This window comes from Aquarana catesbeiana, linkage group LG07 (genome assembly GCF_042186555.1).
Source record: "Aquarana catesbeiana isolate 2022-GZ linkage group LG07, ASM4218655v1, whole genome shotgun sequence".
NCBI lineage: Eukaryota > Metazoa > Chordata > Amphibia > Anura > Ranidae > Aquarana > Aquarana catesbeiana.
The window spans coordinates 340,741,443-340,757,847 of NC_133330.1; the positions used below are offsets into that span (position 1 = coordinate 340,741,443).

Below are 16,405 nucleotides of genomic sequence, written 5' to 3' on the forward strand. Positions count from 1 at the left end.
AAAAAAAGAATTGTTGCTCTACATAAAGATGGCCTAGGCTATAAGAAGATTGCCAAGACCCTGAAACTGAGCTGCAGCACGGTGGCCAAGACCATACAGCGATATAACAGGACAGGTTCCACTCAGAACAGGCCTCGCCATGGTCCACCAAAGAAGTTGAGGTCACCTGCTCAGCGTCATATCCAGAGGTTGTCTTTGGGAAATAGACGTTTGAGTGCTGTCAGCATTGCTGAAGAGGTTGAAGGGGTGGGGGGTCAGCCTGTCAGTGCTCAGACCATACGCCGCACACTGCATCAAATTGGTCTGCATGGCTGTCATCCCAGAAGGAAGCCTCTTCTAAAGATGATGCACATGAAAGCCTGCAAACAGTTTTCTGAAGACAAGCAGACTAAGGACATGGATTACTGGAACCATGTCATGTGGTCTAATGAGACCAAGATAAAATCATTTGGTTCAGATGGTGTCAAGCATGTACCAGGTGAGGAGTACAAAGACAAGTGTGTCTTGTCTACAGTCAAGCATGGTGGTGGGAGTGTCATGGTCTGGGGCTGCATGAGTGCTGCCGGCACTGGGGGCTACAGATCATTGAGGCAACCATGAATGCCAACATGTACTGTGACATACTGAAGAAGAGCATGATCCCCTCCCTTCAGAGACTGGGCCGCAGGGCAGTATTCCAACATGATGAAGCCACAGCCGAGCACGCACTGCGCATGCGCAAGCTGCACTGCGTGCTGTGCTTGGCCGGGCAATCTTCTGGGACCTGTGATGTGTCCGAGAAGATTGCAGGGAGGGAGGGGGGAGAGGTGATCTTCCTTCCGGTGCCAGGGGGGAAGTGGGAGGTGGGTGCCTGTAAAAACAGGGTACCCGCTCCTCCCCCCCCCCCCCCAACAAATGTCAGGGGGTCACCAACACTTAAAGCAGAAAGTTCAATTTTTGGGTGGAATTCTGCTTTAATAAGAATTGCGGGATAGAACAAAGGCTCAATTATGATTATCAGGCGTGTTCTATATTGATATCTGGTGAGTGTGCATTTCTTACACACGTGTTGGTGGAGCACCATATGGAGAGAAATATGAAAGGCGTTTTCTTTTGAGCACGGTGAAAGGAGTTTTTCTTTGAAGAATATTATCACTTTGATGGGACTTGTTTAAAGACGTTTTTTGTTGTCATGCTTTAACCTGCAAGGTTCACAGAAGCAGCACTTATCTTTCGTTTGTCATTCAGAAGATTGTGTTGCCACTTTTTTTTTTTCTGAATCCTAAGCCTTCTAAAGAAAAGGTTCTTCACTCTTTGGGTGTTTGAAATGTTAGAGTTTATCTAAAGTCCACAGCTTCATTTCGACAGTCTGATTGCCAATTTGTTCCACCTGAGTTATTACTATAGGCATTTGTCAGCTCATTTCTCAGGCCTATGCTATAAGGCCAAGGTTCTTCCTTTTCCAGTCGAGGCCCATTCCCCCGGGAGTGTCTGTCCTTTCGGGGCTATTCATCATCAAGCTTCTGTTTGTTCAAGTCTGTAAGGCTGCTACCTGGTCTTCTCTTCATACGTTTATGAAGCTCTACTCAACTTTTTTTGTTTTGGGGGGGGGGGGGTCCCCTCTGTTCTGTTTTTTTGTTTTTGGCATGTTGGCCTTGTTGCCCACCCCTCATGTTTAGTACTTTGCGACATTCCAAGTAGTCATGAATATTTAAGTCCTTTGTATCCTGTGATGCTCATAATTGGGATAAAATGCTGTAAAATCATTTTCATGGAGTACATCAGAGAACTCAAATTCCTCCACTCTTATGTGTGTTCTCATTGCCTGCTACAAAACTGGGACTTAGGTCGGCCATAGATGGTTCAGCAGGAACCGGCTAAGATTCAAAACATGTATGGGGCAGGCTGAATGTACCAAATTGATCGATTGATTAACTTGGGTATAACCAGCCTGCTGGATTTTACATACGATTATTACTAGTAGCTGTGGGAATACAATGGCTCCGCGAGAGGGATTCTCTTGTCAACATAGGGGGGAATCGAGTGAACCTCTTTCCTGCAACCACGGGAAATTCACTCCGTGTATGGCCTGCCTTATTTGAGCTGGGAGGGATTATGCCTGGGCAGGGATTCATACATTTTTTGGCCATTGTCCAATCGCCTGAAGGTGAAGGATAACCCAGATGAATATAAACTCTTCTGTGCCCTGTGATGTACTTCAAGGGGACAACTCTTGAGATCCCTAAAACCTTGTTGGCTAGTTCAAGTGTTGTCTGGACGCCTAGACCTTTTGACACTTGCAGTGTCTTTTCAGCCAAGTTTGCTATATCATTGCAAAAATTCAAGAGCTAGTAAAGCTCTCTTCAAAAAGAAAAAAAAAATGGTCGCCCTGCAGGTTAATGTCATAATGTGCATACTAGAACATTATGACAGATTTACTTGTAAAGCCGATCCCTCCAGAGGTGCGCTGTCACCACCGGCAGGGCTTCCGTCTTTACCTGGTCTTCCTTCAGTGTCGGGTTGTTTGAATGGCCAGGCTGCAATGACGTCAAAAGTCCCCCAAAAAAGTATGTAAATAGTCCACCAAAGAAAGTGCATATATCAGTGTTGCTCTTGAGCTAAGAGTAATGAATCCTTTCAGAGGGTCATTCCACCAGCCGAAAAAAAAAAAAAAGCAAGAACTGTTTCAACGAGAACACCACAAGTGTAGGGGGATCCACTTTGCAAGAAAATATGACCACCAATAAAAGGATGGGTAAACACGCTCTTAATGTCATCAATGTCGGGATATCCCTGGATCTCCAAAAGAAACTCCCCCACACATCTCGTTCCAAAGATGTCCACACGAGTAGAAAAAAACTCTCATAGTGTAGTAAATAAAGTCCTCCAATTTATTTAAAATAGATTAAAAATACAGATTAAAGGGCAAAACAAGAGTTCTCATATATTGCTGAAGTAAACGATCCTCTGCTTGCGTTTGGCAACAGCCCACTTCCAGGTCTCGGTTTAGGTGATAGCATCACCTCCGTTGGCCCCACCGAAAGCGTTTCATCATAGCAGACGAGTGTTATTACCTAATACAGGCTTATCTGTAGGTAAAAGTGGAAAAGCGGACTTAACTACCGCTCTTAAAAAAATATTTGTATGGCTGCTATGAAGGAACCATCCAATCCTCCCTTCCTCCATTGTTATAATGTCCCCTCTAATAGTGAGCAGTAAGACAGGAAAAGGGGGAACCACAAGTGAGTCTGTTCATTTGTTGCCCAACCATAGAGAGCACTATTGGTTTATATGGACAATACAGGCCATGAGACAAATCCTTCCTTAGACATTCTGATCAATTTAGTCCGCTGTATTGTGCTTAAAGAATGAAAGGTTTTCATACCAAAGAAAGCCAGATGGTAAGGTGGTCAGCCATCTCAAGGGTCTGCAGCTTATTCCAAACATTCAGGGCCGCTAAGGCCTCCGTGGGAACAAGCACTGTAAAACTGGCTCTGTCGTCCTTCTACCGCATTCCATCTCTGATGTCTGATTGTGCGGGATGGTCAGGGTCAAAAGCATCTTTTCTTTTTGATTTGTTCGTTCTGTTTTTTGGGTTCTTCAAGTCTCATGATTTTGTTTCTTTGACCAGTTTCGAGTTGATCATGTCTTCTTTCCTCACCTCCTTCCTCCCATCCCTCCTCTTGCCCGGCACCTTTCCCCTCCTCCTCCTCCTCCCCCCCCCCCCACCTCCCCCTGTGATCTCTTTTCTGTATCACATGACTTATATGATATTAAGTTGCTGTTTGTATAATTTTTTCTCTTAAGTTACATCTTTATTATATTTTTAGGACCCAGGAACCATCCTGATATTGTTGATTCATTTATGCAACTCCTGGCACAGGTGTGTTTTGAGTTTCATTCACTTTTCTTTCTCTCTCTCTTCCTCTTTTCGATTTCTTTCTTCCTTATTTGATTCAATTTATCTTTCTGTTCTCTCCCCGTTTCTTGCTATGATTTTCTTTCAGTTATGTAGCTTTTCTCCATCAAGTTTTGCACCAGATCTTTCTTTGAGATGGCCTCTCGGGAAGCAAATTTACAAAGTTGATGGGTCTGTGTGGCCCTAGAGGACGGGATCACTTCATGGGGGGGGGGATATTTAGGGACAAGGCTTATTAGCCACCTCCTAAATGTAGGCTATTGCTTTCAAACCAAGGTTTAACCACAAATTTTCTTTCCAGCTACTGTAACACAAATGGGGCAGCTAGGATCATTTTGACTTGACCTTCTTCTAGTTTATGAAGATGGACGCCCCTCATCTCATTGTTTGTCCTCCTTTCAGAATTGCATTCTCTGTCTTATTTCAGTTGCTATGCATTACATATGTTATACAGAGTGGGCCATGTATACTCAGCGCGTAGTGGTAGAAGTGTTTGTGGAAATTAGGTCCTCTTATGCATCTGGTAAGAACTGACAAAGTGCTGTGAGGAAAAAAGGAGGAGGACTTTAAGGGTCACCCAAAAAGGTTTTATTTTTCAATATGTGCTGGAAGGTTTCATTTTCACTGTTTCCTTATTGGGGACTCTGTCCGTGAGAGTGAGCTGATTTTTCCCGGATCTACAAACCTGCTGTGACCAATTATATGGGGCTCCCACACTACCATTGGGTTGGAAGCACTTATGTTCTAGAGAATGCACCAGAAGGATTGGGAACACCTCGAGGTGACTGGCAACACCTAAAATTCTTAGGCACATGGGAAGCCAGGAAGTGTGATGGAGATTTTGGCATTAAAAGTTCAGGTCTGGTCTCTCTTGCAGATACCGGACGGACCTAAAACTGTTGGGAACGGGCACCCCCAACTTAGTTGAGATCACACCATTGGTGTCTCCCAAGAGATTTAGGAAGCCAGTGGGTCTCTCGATCGCATTCCACCTACAACCAAAGAGTCACGTTTGGCTGGAATGATTGTTGAAGTCCTTTAAATGATTTCTCTTTAGGATGTGTAGTCATTATAACGTAACTGGAAATTCAATGGCCAGTCAGCTGGGTCAGGGATTATAAATGTTTTCTAAAACGAGAGGCAAGATTGGTTAAGACCAGACCGAAATTATTTAGTCCTGATATTGAAAGGGTCACATTGTTGTATACTATGCTTTCAAAATATAACCAGTATAAAGGGGCAAGAACAAGTGAAAAGTAAGCATTTTATTTATTTTTTGACCCTTTATGTTAATGGTTTACTAATATGGTTAAAAAATGGAACAGTTCACGGCTTACTTCGGTACTAGTGCTTCTTTGTTTTCAGTATGGTTATGAGAGTTAATGCATGATGATGATTAATGCCCACAATCTGCAAATCCTGCTCAATTAACATCGCCACCCCTCAGATACAGGCTCCGAAATGGTGATCACTTTTGGACAGGATGAATGCCTACTAGCGCTCGCTTAGAAGGAAAAAAAGAAATGTATCCTAGCAGTGGTGGCTCCTTCTGAATGTCACTTCATACAATGTCCTTGAGTCACGCTGCTTGTCTACATCTCTACTGTTCAATGAATGCTGATGTTATTTTTTTTATATATATTTTTTATATATATTATATATAACTCTGACATATTCCGCAGTGCTCTACAGAGATCACTGAGCCACTCCCCTTACAATCAGCACTAGAGGAGCTTACAGTCTAATTTCCCCCCCACAGTCACACATTATTATTACTATACATCATTATAGCTCTGACATATTCCACAGTGCTGTACAGAGAACACTGAGCCAGTCACATTAGTCTATGTACCAGAGGAGCTTACACTCTAATGTCCATCCCCCCCCCCCACATTCACACACTATTATTATTATTAATCTTATTACATTTACAGTGCCTTAAAGTATTTATACCCCTTGAAACTTCCCACATTTTGTCATGTTACAACCAAAAACATAAATGTATTTATTGGGATTTTATGTGATAGACCAACACAAAGTGGTACTTAATTGTGAAGTGGAAGGAAAATGATAAATGGTTTTCTACATTTTTTTTTACAAATAAATATGTGAAAAGTGTGGGGGGGGGGGGGCATTTGTATTCAGCCCCCTTCACTGAAATCTAGTGGAACCAATTGCCTTCAGATGTCACCTAATTAGGGTCCACCTGTGTGTAATTCAGTATTCAGTTTTAATGTTTTCAGGCTTACTTATACAAGATTGCTATCTCCAAACTTCATCATTTTCCTGCAACATTTGCTGAATTGTCGGCTGCCTGACCTCAAACACCTCCCAGCTCCTGAGTGTACAGTGTGTGAGGTCAGATAGTAGAAATGACTGTCAGGGTTCAGGTGACCTCTGACCCCCTGAAGTGTAAGGACGAAAATGTAAGCCTTTCATAACTAAGCCTGCAACTGTCTAATAATATAAGACCAGTAAATCAGATTCTTAACAATGGCCAATCACAACTGGTTCTCTTTAGGAGTAAGCACATTTTGTATGGAGTTGGGCAGGATTCAGGCTCCCTCTGGGTTGTCATGCCTAAGGGGCCCTGAAAAAGAGATGACCCCCCCATTCCCCAGTTAGGCTGTGACAGGCCAGATCTAAGTTCTTATTCGAGTTACTGTTGTCACTGGCCTGAGCTTGCTAGAGGACATGGAAATGATGTATTAGAACCCTTTTGCCTGGCATAGCCATTGTGGAAGAGAAGGGATTGTTCTCATTCATGGTGTCAGATGGTTGTGAAGGGCTGGTGGTGGATTTGGTTCCTTCCCAACTCCGTTCAGAATGGAGAAAAAGGTCATGCTTGGAGTAAAATGCGAGCACAAACACAACATTGTTTTATAATGTAGCGATGATTTGTGTATAGCTTTAATGATATGGCCAGAAACATGAATTTCTTCCGTGTGCCAGGTAGTAGGGCCAATGCCTAGTCATCTAAGGTAGCCACGTTGTGTGCAATTATGTCATTGGTACATCCTGCTTTAGTTCAGCTCATAAAAAGGTGCATGGTTGTGTTCAGGAGATGCCGCTCTCCTCTGGTTTATTACTGATGGTTACTAAATGTTCTGAGGAGCACTGAAGACGGGTCTCCCCATTTTGTCATCCTCTGTCAAGAATCCGGCAGCCGCGCTGCCCTCAGGACAGGTAAGTTAATGAAGGGTGATGCCTGAGACTGTGTGAAAAGTGTGTTTATGTCTTTGTCTGTTGCACTTTACAGGCCTTGAAGCGCAAACCATGCCTCTTCCTGTCCGCTGAGCTGGATGTAAAGGCCGTGTTCCAGTGTGGTGGGTAATAGTTCATACTATTCAGCAATGAGCCTTCTTTGTTTAAAGATGCTGAAGGGATGTGAACCTTATTTTGTAGCTTTAATATAATGAGGATCCGTTTAAAGTGGTTCTAAAGCAGTGGTTCTCAACTCCAGTCCTCAGGACCCACCAACAGGCCAGGTTTGCAAGATAACTGAAATACATCACAGGTGATATCACTTGCTGCTCAGTGATTGCAGTATTCTAGTCTGCAACTCCCCAAGGTAATACTTAAAATCTGGCCTGTTGGTGGGTCCCGAGGACTGGAGTTGAGAACCACTGTTCTAAAGGCTCTGTGAGGGCTGGGCTCAGCCCTTCCTTCTCTGAGCTGGCCGCTCAGCTGTCGGCTAATTGCCAGCTCCTACCTATCTCTCCACAGTTACTCAGCTGTTGATGATATCCTGCTCGTCAGTCCTGCCTACTTAAGCCGTCCAGTCCAGAGGTTCTCTGCCTTCGCTTTGGTCAACATCACAGAAACTCCTGTGATCCTGTTAAAGACTTGCTTTGCTGACATCCCTTCTAGCTCCAGATCCTGCATGCTGTTCTGTTCCACTACATTTATCCCTGACTTCTGGCTTGGCTGACTATCCATTCCAGTTATTTTTCTATTTGGAGGTAGAGATAGGAGCTGACAATTAGCCGACAGCTGAGCGGACAGCTCAGAGAAGGAAGGGTTTAGCCCAGCCCTGACAGGCTCAAGGTTTTTTACCTTCATGCATTGAAGATAAAAAACCTTCTCTCTGCAGCAGCCCCCTCCAATACATACCTGAGCCTGATCTTCCTCCAGCGCTGTGCATGAGAGCCCCTGCTCTCCGAGGACTCCTTCTCCTCATTGGCTGAGACAGCAATAGGAGCCATTGGCTCCTGCTACTGTTAATCACAGCCAGTGAGCCAATAAGGAGAGATAGGAGCGGGGCCAAGCCACGGCCCTGTGTGTGAATGGACACGCAGAGCAGCAGCTCGGGAGGGAGCCTGCTTGGGTGCCCCCATAGCAAGCTTCTTGCTGTGGGGGCACTCGGCAGGAAGGAGGAGCCAGGAGCACCGGCGTGGGACCCGAGAAGAGGAGGATCGTGCCTGCTCTGTGCAAAACCTTTACACAGAGCAGGTAAGTATAACATGTTTGTTATTTTAATCTAAACATGTAATAAAAAAATCCAAAGCTTTAATATCACTTTTAAGCTGACATCCGTGCGATCATCGCTTTCAGAAACCACAGCTATGCCCGTGTGCCTGTAAGCAGTATTTGTACAGCACCAGCGTCACTTTCTGTTTCTGTCCAGAGCCCAAAGAACAAACTACAATTGCCATCATGCAGTGTGAATTGTAATTGACAATGGGTTTGAATGGTGGGGGCAGTAAGTGTGAATGCAAATGGGTATTTAGCCGATCCATAGTAATGGTGGGAAAGATAGACCAAGAGTCTCCAGGCTTGTCATGTTAGTGGGCATGACACCCTGTACAAAAGCTTTTACCAAGTAATGAGATGCATTAGGTCTCTGAAACAGAATGGCCAAGGCTGAGATCTGTCCCTTGATGGAACCACAAGCTAGAGACCTCCACCAGACTGGATGTAAGCCAAAATTCACCCCACAACATAGCGTCAGAGATAAAACTTATGAGCCTTTCACCAGGAAAGAAGTCTTACCATGTATGGTGGTACACCTTCCTCTTGTACTGAGGAGACTAGGCATTTTAGAGTTAGAACCACACGTTTGCCTCATGGTTCATCTGCCAAGAGGTTTACAGTGTCTGCAAACCACATTCTTTTTGGCCAAGCAGATGCTGTCAGAATTGGCCACCGTTATCCTGCCCAAGAGGCTGCTAAAGCTGCAGTGGGGGGAAGGCATAGATCAGGGAAAACTGATCCCAAGAAATCATGAAGGCATCTATCACAAACACTTGAGCATTCCTGGTTTCTGGAGACAAACCTGTTTGGTTTGTTGTTGAATCTGGCATCCTCCACCACAGACAAATCTCTGTGAATACCTCTTGGTGAAGAGTGCATTCTCTCGGATACAGCTGCTGGTGTCTGAGAAAGTCCACCTGCCAGTTTTCCACACCTGAAATGGTGCATGGTAGAGGGTGGCCGGAATGTGAAGTTCTGCCCAAGACCAGATCAGGTCCACTTCTGCCTGAGCAGTGCAATTTCTTGTCCCTTTTTGATGGTTGATGTATGCCACTGCATCCTGACAGTAAAACCCCAACGGTAGATAGACCAGAGTAAGAGAGCCAGCTGAATCAACCAAATTTCTTGGATGTTAATTAGGAACTTCTGCTCCTCTGATGGCCGCTGAACTACGAGGTTCTCCTGAACACCTTTCTAGCCCGACAATCTGGCAACTGTCTTCAAGGCCTTCCAATTAATCAAAAGGAAGGATTTCCCTTCATTCAGCATTTTGTAAGAATATCCACCATTCTAGAGCTGAGCTGGTCTTGGGAGTCTGATGCATTGGAGGATCCAAGGACTTAAGCTGTGGAGCTCTGGAGTGAAACTGGGCACAGAGGAGAAGGCAGCTATTATCTTCCCCAGCATCAAAGGTGGCTACCATCTTCCCCAGTACCTTTATGCAGGTTCAAATTGAGGGACTTTCCTTCAACCTTAGGAATCTGACATTTCCCCTGTGTAAGCAGCACCTTTGCTTGTGCCATGTTAAGGACTGACCCTAAGTACTTCAACAGATGCATTGGAACAAAGGCCAACTTCTAAAGTTTCAGTACCCAACTTGGACCTGTATGGTCTGCTGCACGTCAGCTTCAAAACCAATTGCTTCCTGAGAAGTAGGTCATCCAAGTGCCCCACAATGAGAATACCCCATGTCCCCAGCAACCCCAAAACTTGAGCTAACACCTTAGTAAACACTCTGGGGGCTGTGGACAGGCTAAAACATAGCACCACAACTGGTAGTGGCGATACTCCAGTTCAAATTGCAGAAACTGTTGGTGAGGCTGCAATATTGGGATGTTTATGTAGGCATCCTTGATATTCACTGGTGCCAGGAAGTTTTCCTGATGAAGTGACACAAGCACCAATAGGGTGGGTTCCTTTGTGGCTTTTTGTACCTTCAGCAACTTGTTGAGGCACCTTAGATGTCCAGCCCATTCTGGACCTTATGTTTGGCTTGGGACCCATAGACTGGTTTAAATAGAAACCATAAGACCTCCCCCCCCCCCCCCCAGTATGGGTGCATTCACTCCCTGGGACATCAGCCTTTCCAGAGCTGCAAAGAAAACTACATATTTTTTTGTGTCCCCAATTTCTAACCCCCTGGACCCTTCTGTGACCTCCTGTGCCCAGGAGGCCATGGAGGCCACATGATGTCCCCCTACCTGCACAGGTGGGAACATCCCATGACGGTGTGGAGGACTTGCCTCCAGAGCTGAAGGACTTGAAAGTCATGTTTTTTTTTAACTGGAACATAGGCTAAGTTCACGGTTGGTATCGTTACATGTTAGACCAGTATTTATGGTGTAACATGTTGCCAAAGAGCACCTGTCCGCACCCACCCAATCCCTCATTGTGACAGTGGGCGGGGGATCCTCTCCCTGCATCTTCTTTCAATTCAAAAACAGCGCGGATGTGCGGTGCTCTGCCTACGTAGCTGCGTCATTCATTAACAGTTTCCTATGAATGAATAAATTACAACTATTGTCTTTTATTGCAGCAGACGGCTTGTGATTCTCAATAAACTGTGAGGGCACTGGTGAGCGCTCTCATAGTTCATTGATTCTTCCTGTAGATCAGTAACTGTCTGCCCGTACGGGAGGTACAGTCAAACAGCTAACTAAGAGCCTGCAGGGCATTGCACCCGCAATCTCGTGGGTGCAATTCATTACAGGCTGCAGAGTAAAAAAAATTATAAATGCACTTTTTTTTTACCTTCAAAAGGATGTGCATTTATTATTTTTATTTTGCAAATGGTGAATTATTCTTGGATTCTGAAAGGCGTCGCTGGGTTTTGACCTGTCACCCTCACTTTCTGTGCTTTTACCAAATGTAACCTTCTGGATGATGGCATCCAAGGATGGTCTAAAAATGTATTCACCCTCAAAGGGCAGCCTCTTGATTTGTTTCTTGCAGGGAAGTCTCACTGAACACTTCTCCTTCTCATATGGATTGACATGGTGCCTGCCCTAGAAAGCCACCATATAGAATCTTCCAAGGCATCCACCAAGAAACAAATGGTTCTCCCCTGGGGCTGATTTTCTGGAATGGAGTATACACTTCACCCAAATTTGAGGGGCTTGACGAACTCCCACTGCAGGCTGCAGAGTCATTCCCACCAGAGAGAACGCCTTAAAGAGGACCTCTTATCTGTGGCATCTTAAAATCTGGAGCCTCATCCACTGGGACTGTCAGCATCTTGTTCAAGTAGGCCAGGTCAACAGCCAGAGAACCTAATTTTTTGTAGATTTCCTGTTCCATGGGCTAGTGATAAGTGAATCACTATGGAGGCCAATCAACATACATCACTTCCTGCAAGTTAAGGTGCACTGGAAACGATTTAGGATGTTTTGGCAGTGATCAGAACCCAAATACAGTGATCTTTGAAGAAGTGGGTTTTGGAAGTAGAAACTTCAAGTTGGCATGTACCCATCTGCAAAGGAAGCCCACTGTGGTCTTCTGTGTTTGAGACACCCCCAGACCATAAGACTCATCTACAGTGGACCCCTGTTCCTTGACAGCTTCATCCTCTTCCTCATCTTGAGGATGTTCCTAATGTCTCATCCTCCCACTAAAGGGGAGGCGGGGAAGATCAGCGCCCTTGCTTGCATACCAAGCGAGTGAGAAAAGAGCTAATCCTGCAGACCAGAAATGGCTGCCAGAAACCTGCTCCTATGACACAAAGGGAAGAATTTTGCCCCTGAGACAGTGGAAATACAAAAAAAAGGCAGGGGTTCAGATCTAATCTGACCCTTTATGGGAGCCATTACATGGTGACCTGTGCAGAGGGTCCTCCCTACCTAATGGAGGGATTTGGGAGTATACCCCATCACTCTTCCCACCTACCTCTTTGCCTGTGCAAGGCCATGGCTTCCTGAGGGTTAATAGATCTGTGAAACCCGTTAAAGGAGTGACCACCCAGCTGAGAGGAGTATCAGCCTAAGCCAGAATACCTGTGTGGCACGTCTTCTCAAAATAGACCATTCTCCCAAAACTTGGTGCCTGTGTAAGAGGCTGCTGCAGCTCTGCAGGGCTGTGGCGATGTATTGCTTAATCCTTGGAGCCATTCTGCATCGCAGTGTTTTCACACCCTGGGAACTGGTAAAATGGCACCCGCATATGTGCAGATGCAATGACACCATCACACAGGCCATACCAGTCTGCTCATAATGGGATTAGTCATTGCTACGATGTCATTCCTCAAAGAAAACTACCCACATTGCTCCCACATAGGAAACACTTTTTGGGGAAAGTCTGTCACATTATTCACCATATCGGAGGCACTCACTAGTCCTTCTGCTGGGCCAGTAGGCCCAATCCTCACCCTTCATGGTGGGTGCACCCTGCAGGGCCTTCAGGGACTTGATTCCCCTCAAGGACTGCCCTGGATCTGTAAAGCACCCTGCCAGTGAGGTCAGCAGATATATTTATTTATTACAGGTACTTGTATAGCGCCGTCAATTTATGCAGAGCTTTACATATAGAGTATCTCAAAAAAAGTGAGTAGACCCCTATCATTTTTGTAAATCTTTTCTTCTATCTTTTCATGTGACAACACTGAAGAAATGACACTTGTCTACAATGTAAAGTAGTGAGTGTACAGTTTGTATAACAGTGTAAATTTGCTGTCCCCTCAAAATAACTCAACACACAGCCATTAATGTCTAAACCGCTGGCAACAAAAGTCAGTACACCCCTAAGTGAAAATGTCCAAATTGGGCCCAAAGTGTCAATATTTTGTGTGGCCACCATTATTTTCCAGCTCTGCCTTAACTCTCTTGGGCATGGAGGTCACCAGAGCTTCACAGGTTGTCACTGGAGTCCTCTTCCCCTCCTCCATGACGACATCACAGAGCTGGTGGATGTTAGAGACCTTGTGCTCCTCCACCTTCCATTTGAGGATGTCCCACAGATGATCAATAGGGTTTAGGTCTGGAGACATACTTAGCCAGTCCATCACCTTTACCCTCAGCTTCTTTTGCAAAGCAGTGGTCCTCTTGGAGGTGTGTTTGGGGTCGTTATCATGTTGTAATACTGCCCTGCGGTCCAGTCTCTGAAGGGATCATGCTCTGCTTCAGTATGTCACAATACTCACTTTTGCAAGATACTGTATATTGTACATTCACATCAGTCCCTGCCCTCAAGGAGCTTACACTCAGAGGTCCCTAACTCACATTCATACATACACTAATACTAGGGGCAATATAGACAGGAGCCAATTAATCTACCAGCATGTCTTTTGGAGTGTGGTAGGAAACCGAAGGACCTGAATGAAACCCGCACAGTGAGAACATTCAAACTCCCAGGCAGGTAGTGCCATCGTTGGGATTCGAACCAATGACCCTAGTGCTGCTAGGCAGGAGCGCTAACCACTTAGCCACTCTCTGTACCCAAAGATCTCTGCCTGCATGTACATCAGTAATGGGAAAAGATCAGCTGCAGGGAGTCCACAGGCAATACTGGTGATGTCCTTCGCCCTCTGCCTGCCTTTTTTGGGATACAGCTTTGAGTTCAGTTTCTCTTGAATGCTTAAGTGATGTCCCACCACGTGCTACCCCAGCATGCATTAACACATGACCCACGGTGCATTGAGGTGACAATTATTTTAATTAACACCCTAACACACCTTGCCGGCGCACCTCAAGGCACCAATGTGAACCACCGTCTTCCGTTGAGAACAAAATTGTGAATTTTTTATTTTAGTGCACTGGCGGTCTGAGGAGAAATGAAATGGAAAGGGTTTATATAAAAAAGGTCATTAACATGTTGATGAGGGGGGGAAAGGAGGAACCATTGAAGGCGAAATTGAAGTAGAATAAACTTCAGCTTTTAAATGTTTTGGTTGGACTTCTTTGATCCTTTTTCATGTAAAGAATACATTCTGCCCATTCTTGTTTTTCTCTTTCAATGTATTCATATCTTCCACGTTATTTCCCACAGCTATCCTCTCTTTAAAGTTCCCGGAGCCGACCACGGTGAAGTCCAGCTGCGCTTTCTTTGTGAGTGTAACCTTGCAATCGTCCCATGCAATACATGACAGCTTTGGGTAATAAATGCAGAGTAAGCTGGGGAAAAATAACCATAGCCACCAATTTCACTTTACACTCTGGATCGAAGAAATTACTTCTGGAATTTGGTGGTGGTTGTGGGAAAAATCAAACTTTATATGTAGCAAACATTTCATGAATCTGTCCCATAGAGTGGCTATGCTGGCCATAGACTGCAATGGCTTTTTATGATTAAAAAAACGTCAAGTGGATCAAGCAACCCATCCCCATTATATACATCGATCAGCCATAACATTCTGACCATTGACAGGTAAAGTGAATAACATTCATTGTCTCATGACAGTGGTACCTGAAAGTAGGTGAGGGTATATTAGACAGCAAGTGAACGTTATCCCCGAGGTTAATGTGTTGAAAACAGTAAAAAAAGGCAAGTGTAAGGATTTGAGGGACTTTGAAAAGCACCAAATTGTAATGTCTAGAAGGACTGGGCAGAGGAACTCCAAAACTGCAGCTCTTTGTGGGAAGTTCCCGGTCTGCAGTGGTCAGGACCGACCAGAAGTGGTCCAAGGAAGGAAAAACCGGTGAGAGGATCATAGCCAAGGCTCATTATTGGAGGTTGGTGGAGGTGGGGGAGAAAGCTCATTGGTGGAGGTGGGGGGAGAAAGCTCATTGATGGAGGAGGAGAGGGAATGCTCATTGATGAGGAGTGAAGATTTGTTGATGGAGGTGGGGAGAAGGGCTTGTTGGTGGTGGGGGGGGGGGGGGGCTCGTTGATGGAGGTGGGGATGGGGGAGAGGAAGGTTCGTTGGGAGGGGGGGGGGGCTCGTTGATGAAGGTGGGGGGGAGGAAGGCTCGTTGATAAAGGTGGGGGGGGAGGAAGACTCGTTGATAAAGGTGGGGGAGGAAGACTCGTTGATAAAGGTGGGGGGGAGGAAGACTCATTGATAAAGGTGGGGGGAGGAAGACCTCGTTGATAAAGGTGGGGGAGGAAGGCTCGTTGATGGAGGGTGGGGGGGGAGGAAGACTCGTTGATAAAGGTGGGGGGGGGAAGACTCGTTGATAAAGGTGGGGGGGAGGAAGACTCGTTGATAAAGGTGGGGGAGAAAGACTCGTTGATAAAGGTGGGGGGAGGAAGACTCGTTGATAAAGGTGGGGGGAGGAAGGCTCGTTGATGGAGGTGGGGAGGAGAAAGACTCGTTGATGAAGGTGGGGGGAGGAAGGCTTGTTGATAAGGTGGGGGGAGGAAGACTCGTTGATGTAGGGGGGTGGGAAGGCTTGTTGATGGAGGGAAAGGAGGAAGGCTCGTTGATGGAGGTGGGGGGGGAAGGTTCATTGATGGAGGTGGGGAGTGAAGGCTCGTAAGATGGAGGTGGGGGATGCTCATTGATGGAGGTGAGGGGTGAGCAAAGGCTAATGGGAGGGGGAGGGGAATCTCATTGATGGAGGCGGAAAGGTTCACTGATGGGGAAGGGGGAGCAAAAGCTCTGATGGAGGTGGGGGGTGAAGGCCTCCGTTAATGGTGGGGGGGGGGGGATGGGGGATGGCAGGCTAGGTGATGGTGTGGGATTGGGGGGGAAGGCTCGTTGATGGAGGTGGGGAGGGGAGAGGAAGGCTCGATGGAGGTAAGAGAGGAAGAAGGCTCATTGGAGGGGGAGAGGAAGGCTCTTGGTGGAGGTGAGGGGGAGGGTTCATTGATGGAGGTGACAGGGGAGCAAAGGCTCATTGATGAAGGTGAGGGGTGAGCAAAGGCTCAAGGAGGGGAGGGGAAGCTCATTGATGAGGCGGAAAGGTTCACTGATGGGAAATGAGGGGAGCAAAAGCTCTGATGGAGGTGGGGAGTGAAGGCTCGTTGATGTGGGGGGGGATGGGGGATGGCAGGCTAGCTGATGGAGGTGTCATTGGGGGGGGGGAAGGCTCGTTGATGGAGGTGGGGGAGGGGAGAGGAAGACTCGATGGAGGTAAGAGGGGAAGAAGGCTCATTGATGGAGAT

The 16,405-nt window shown here is 46.0% G+C and overlaps 1 protein-coding gene across 1 annotated transcript in view; it reads left to right on the forward strand.

Annotated features, from left to right (window-relative positions):
* The window catches only part of LOC141102996 (importin-13-like), a 64,284-nt gene that overhangs the window by 37,440 nt on the left and 10,439 nt on the right, over nucleotides 1–16,405 (forward strand). The window contains 3 exon segments of the mRNA XM_073592087.1: nucleotides 3,810–3,862; nucleotides 7,158–7,224; nucleotides 14,348–14,406. Of these exon segments, the coding sequence (XP_073448188.1) occupies nucleotides 3,810–3,862; nucleotides 7,158–7,224; nucleotides 14,348–14,406 (179 nt within the window).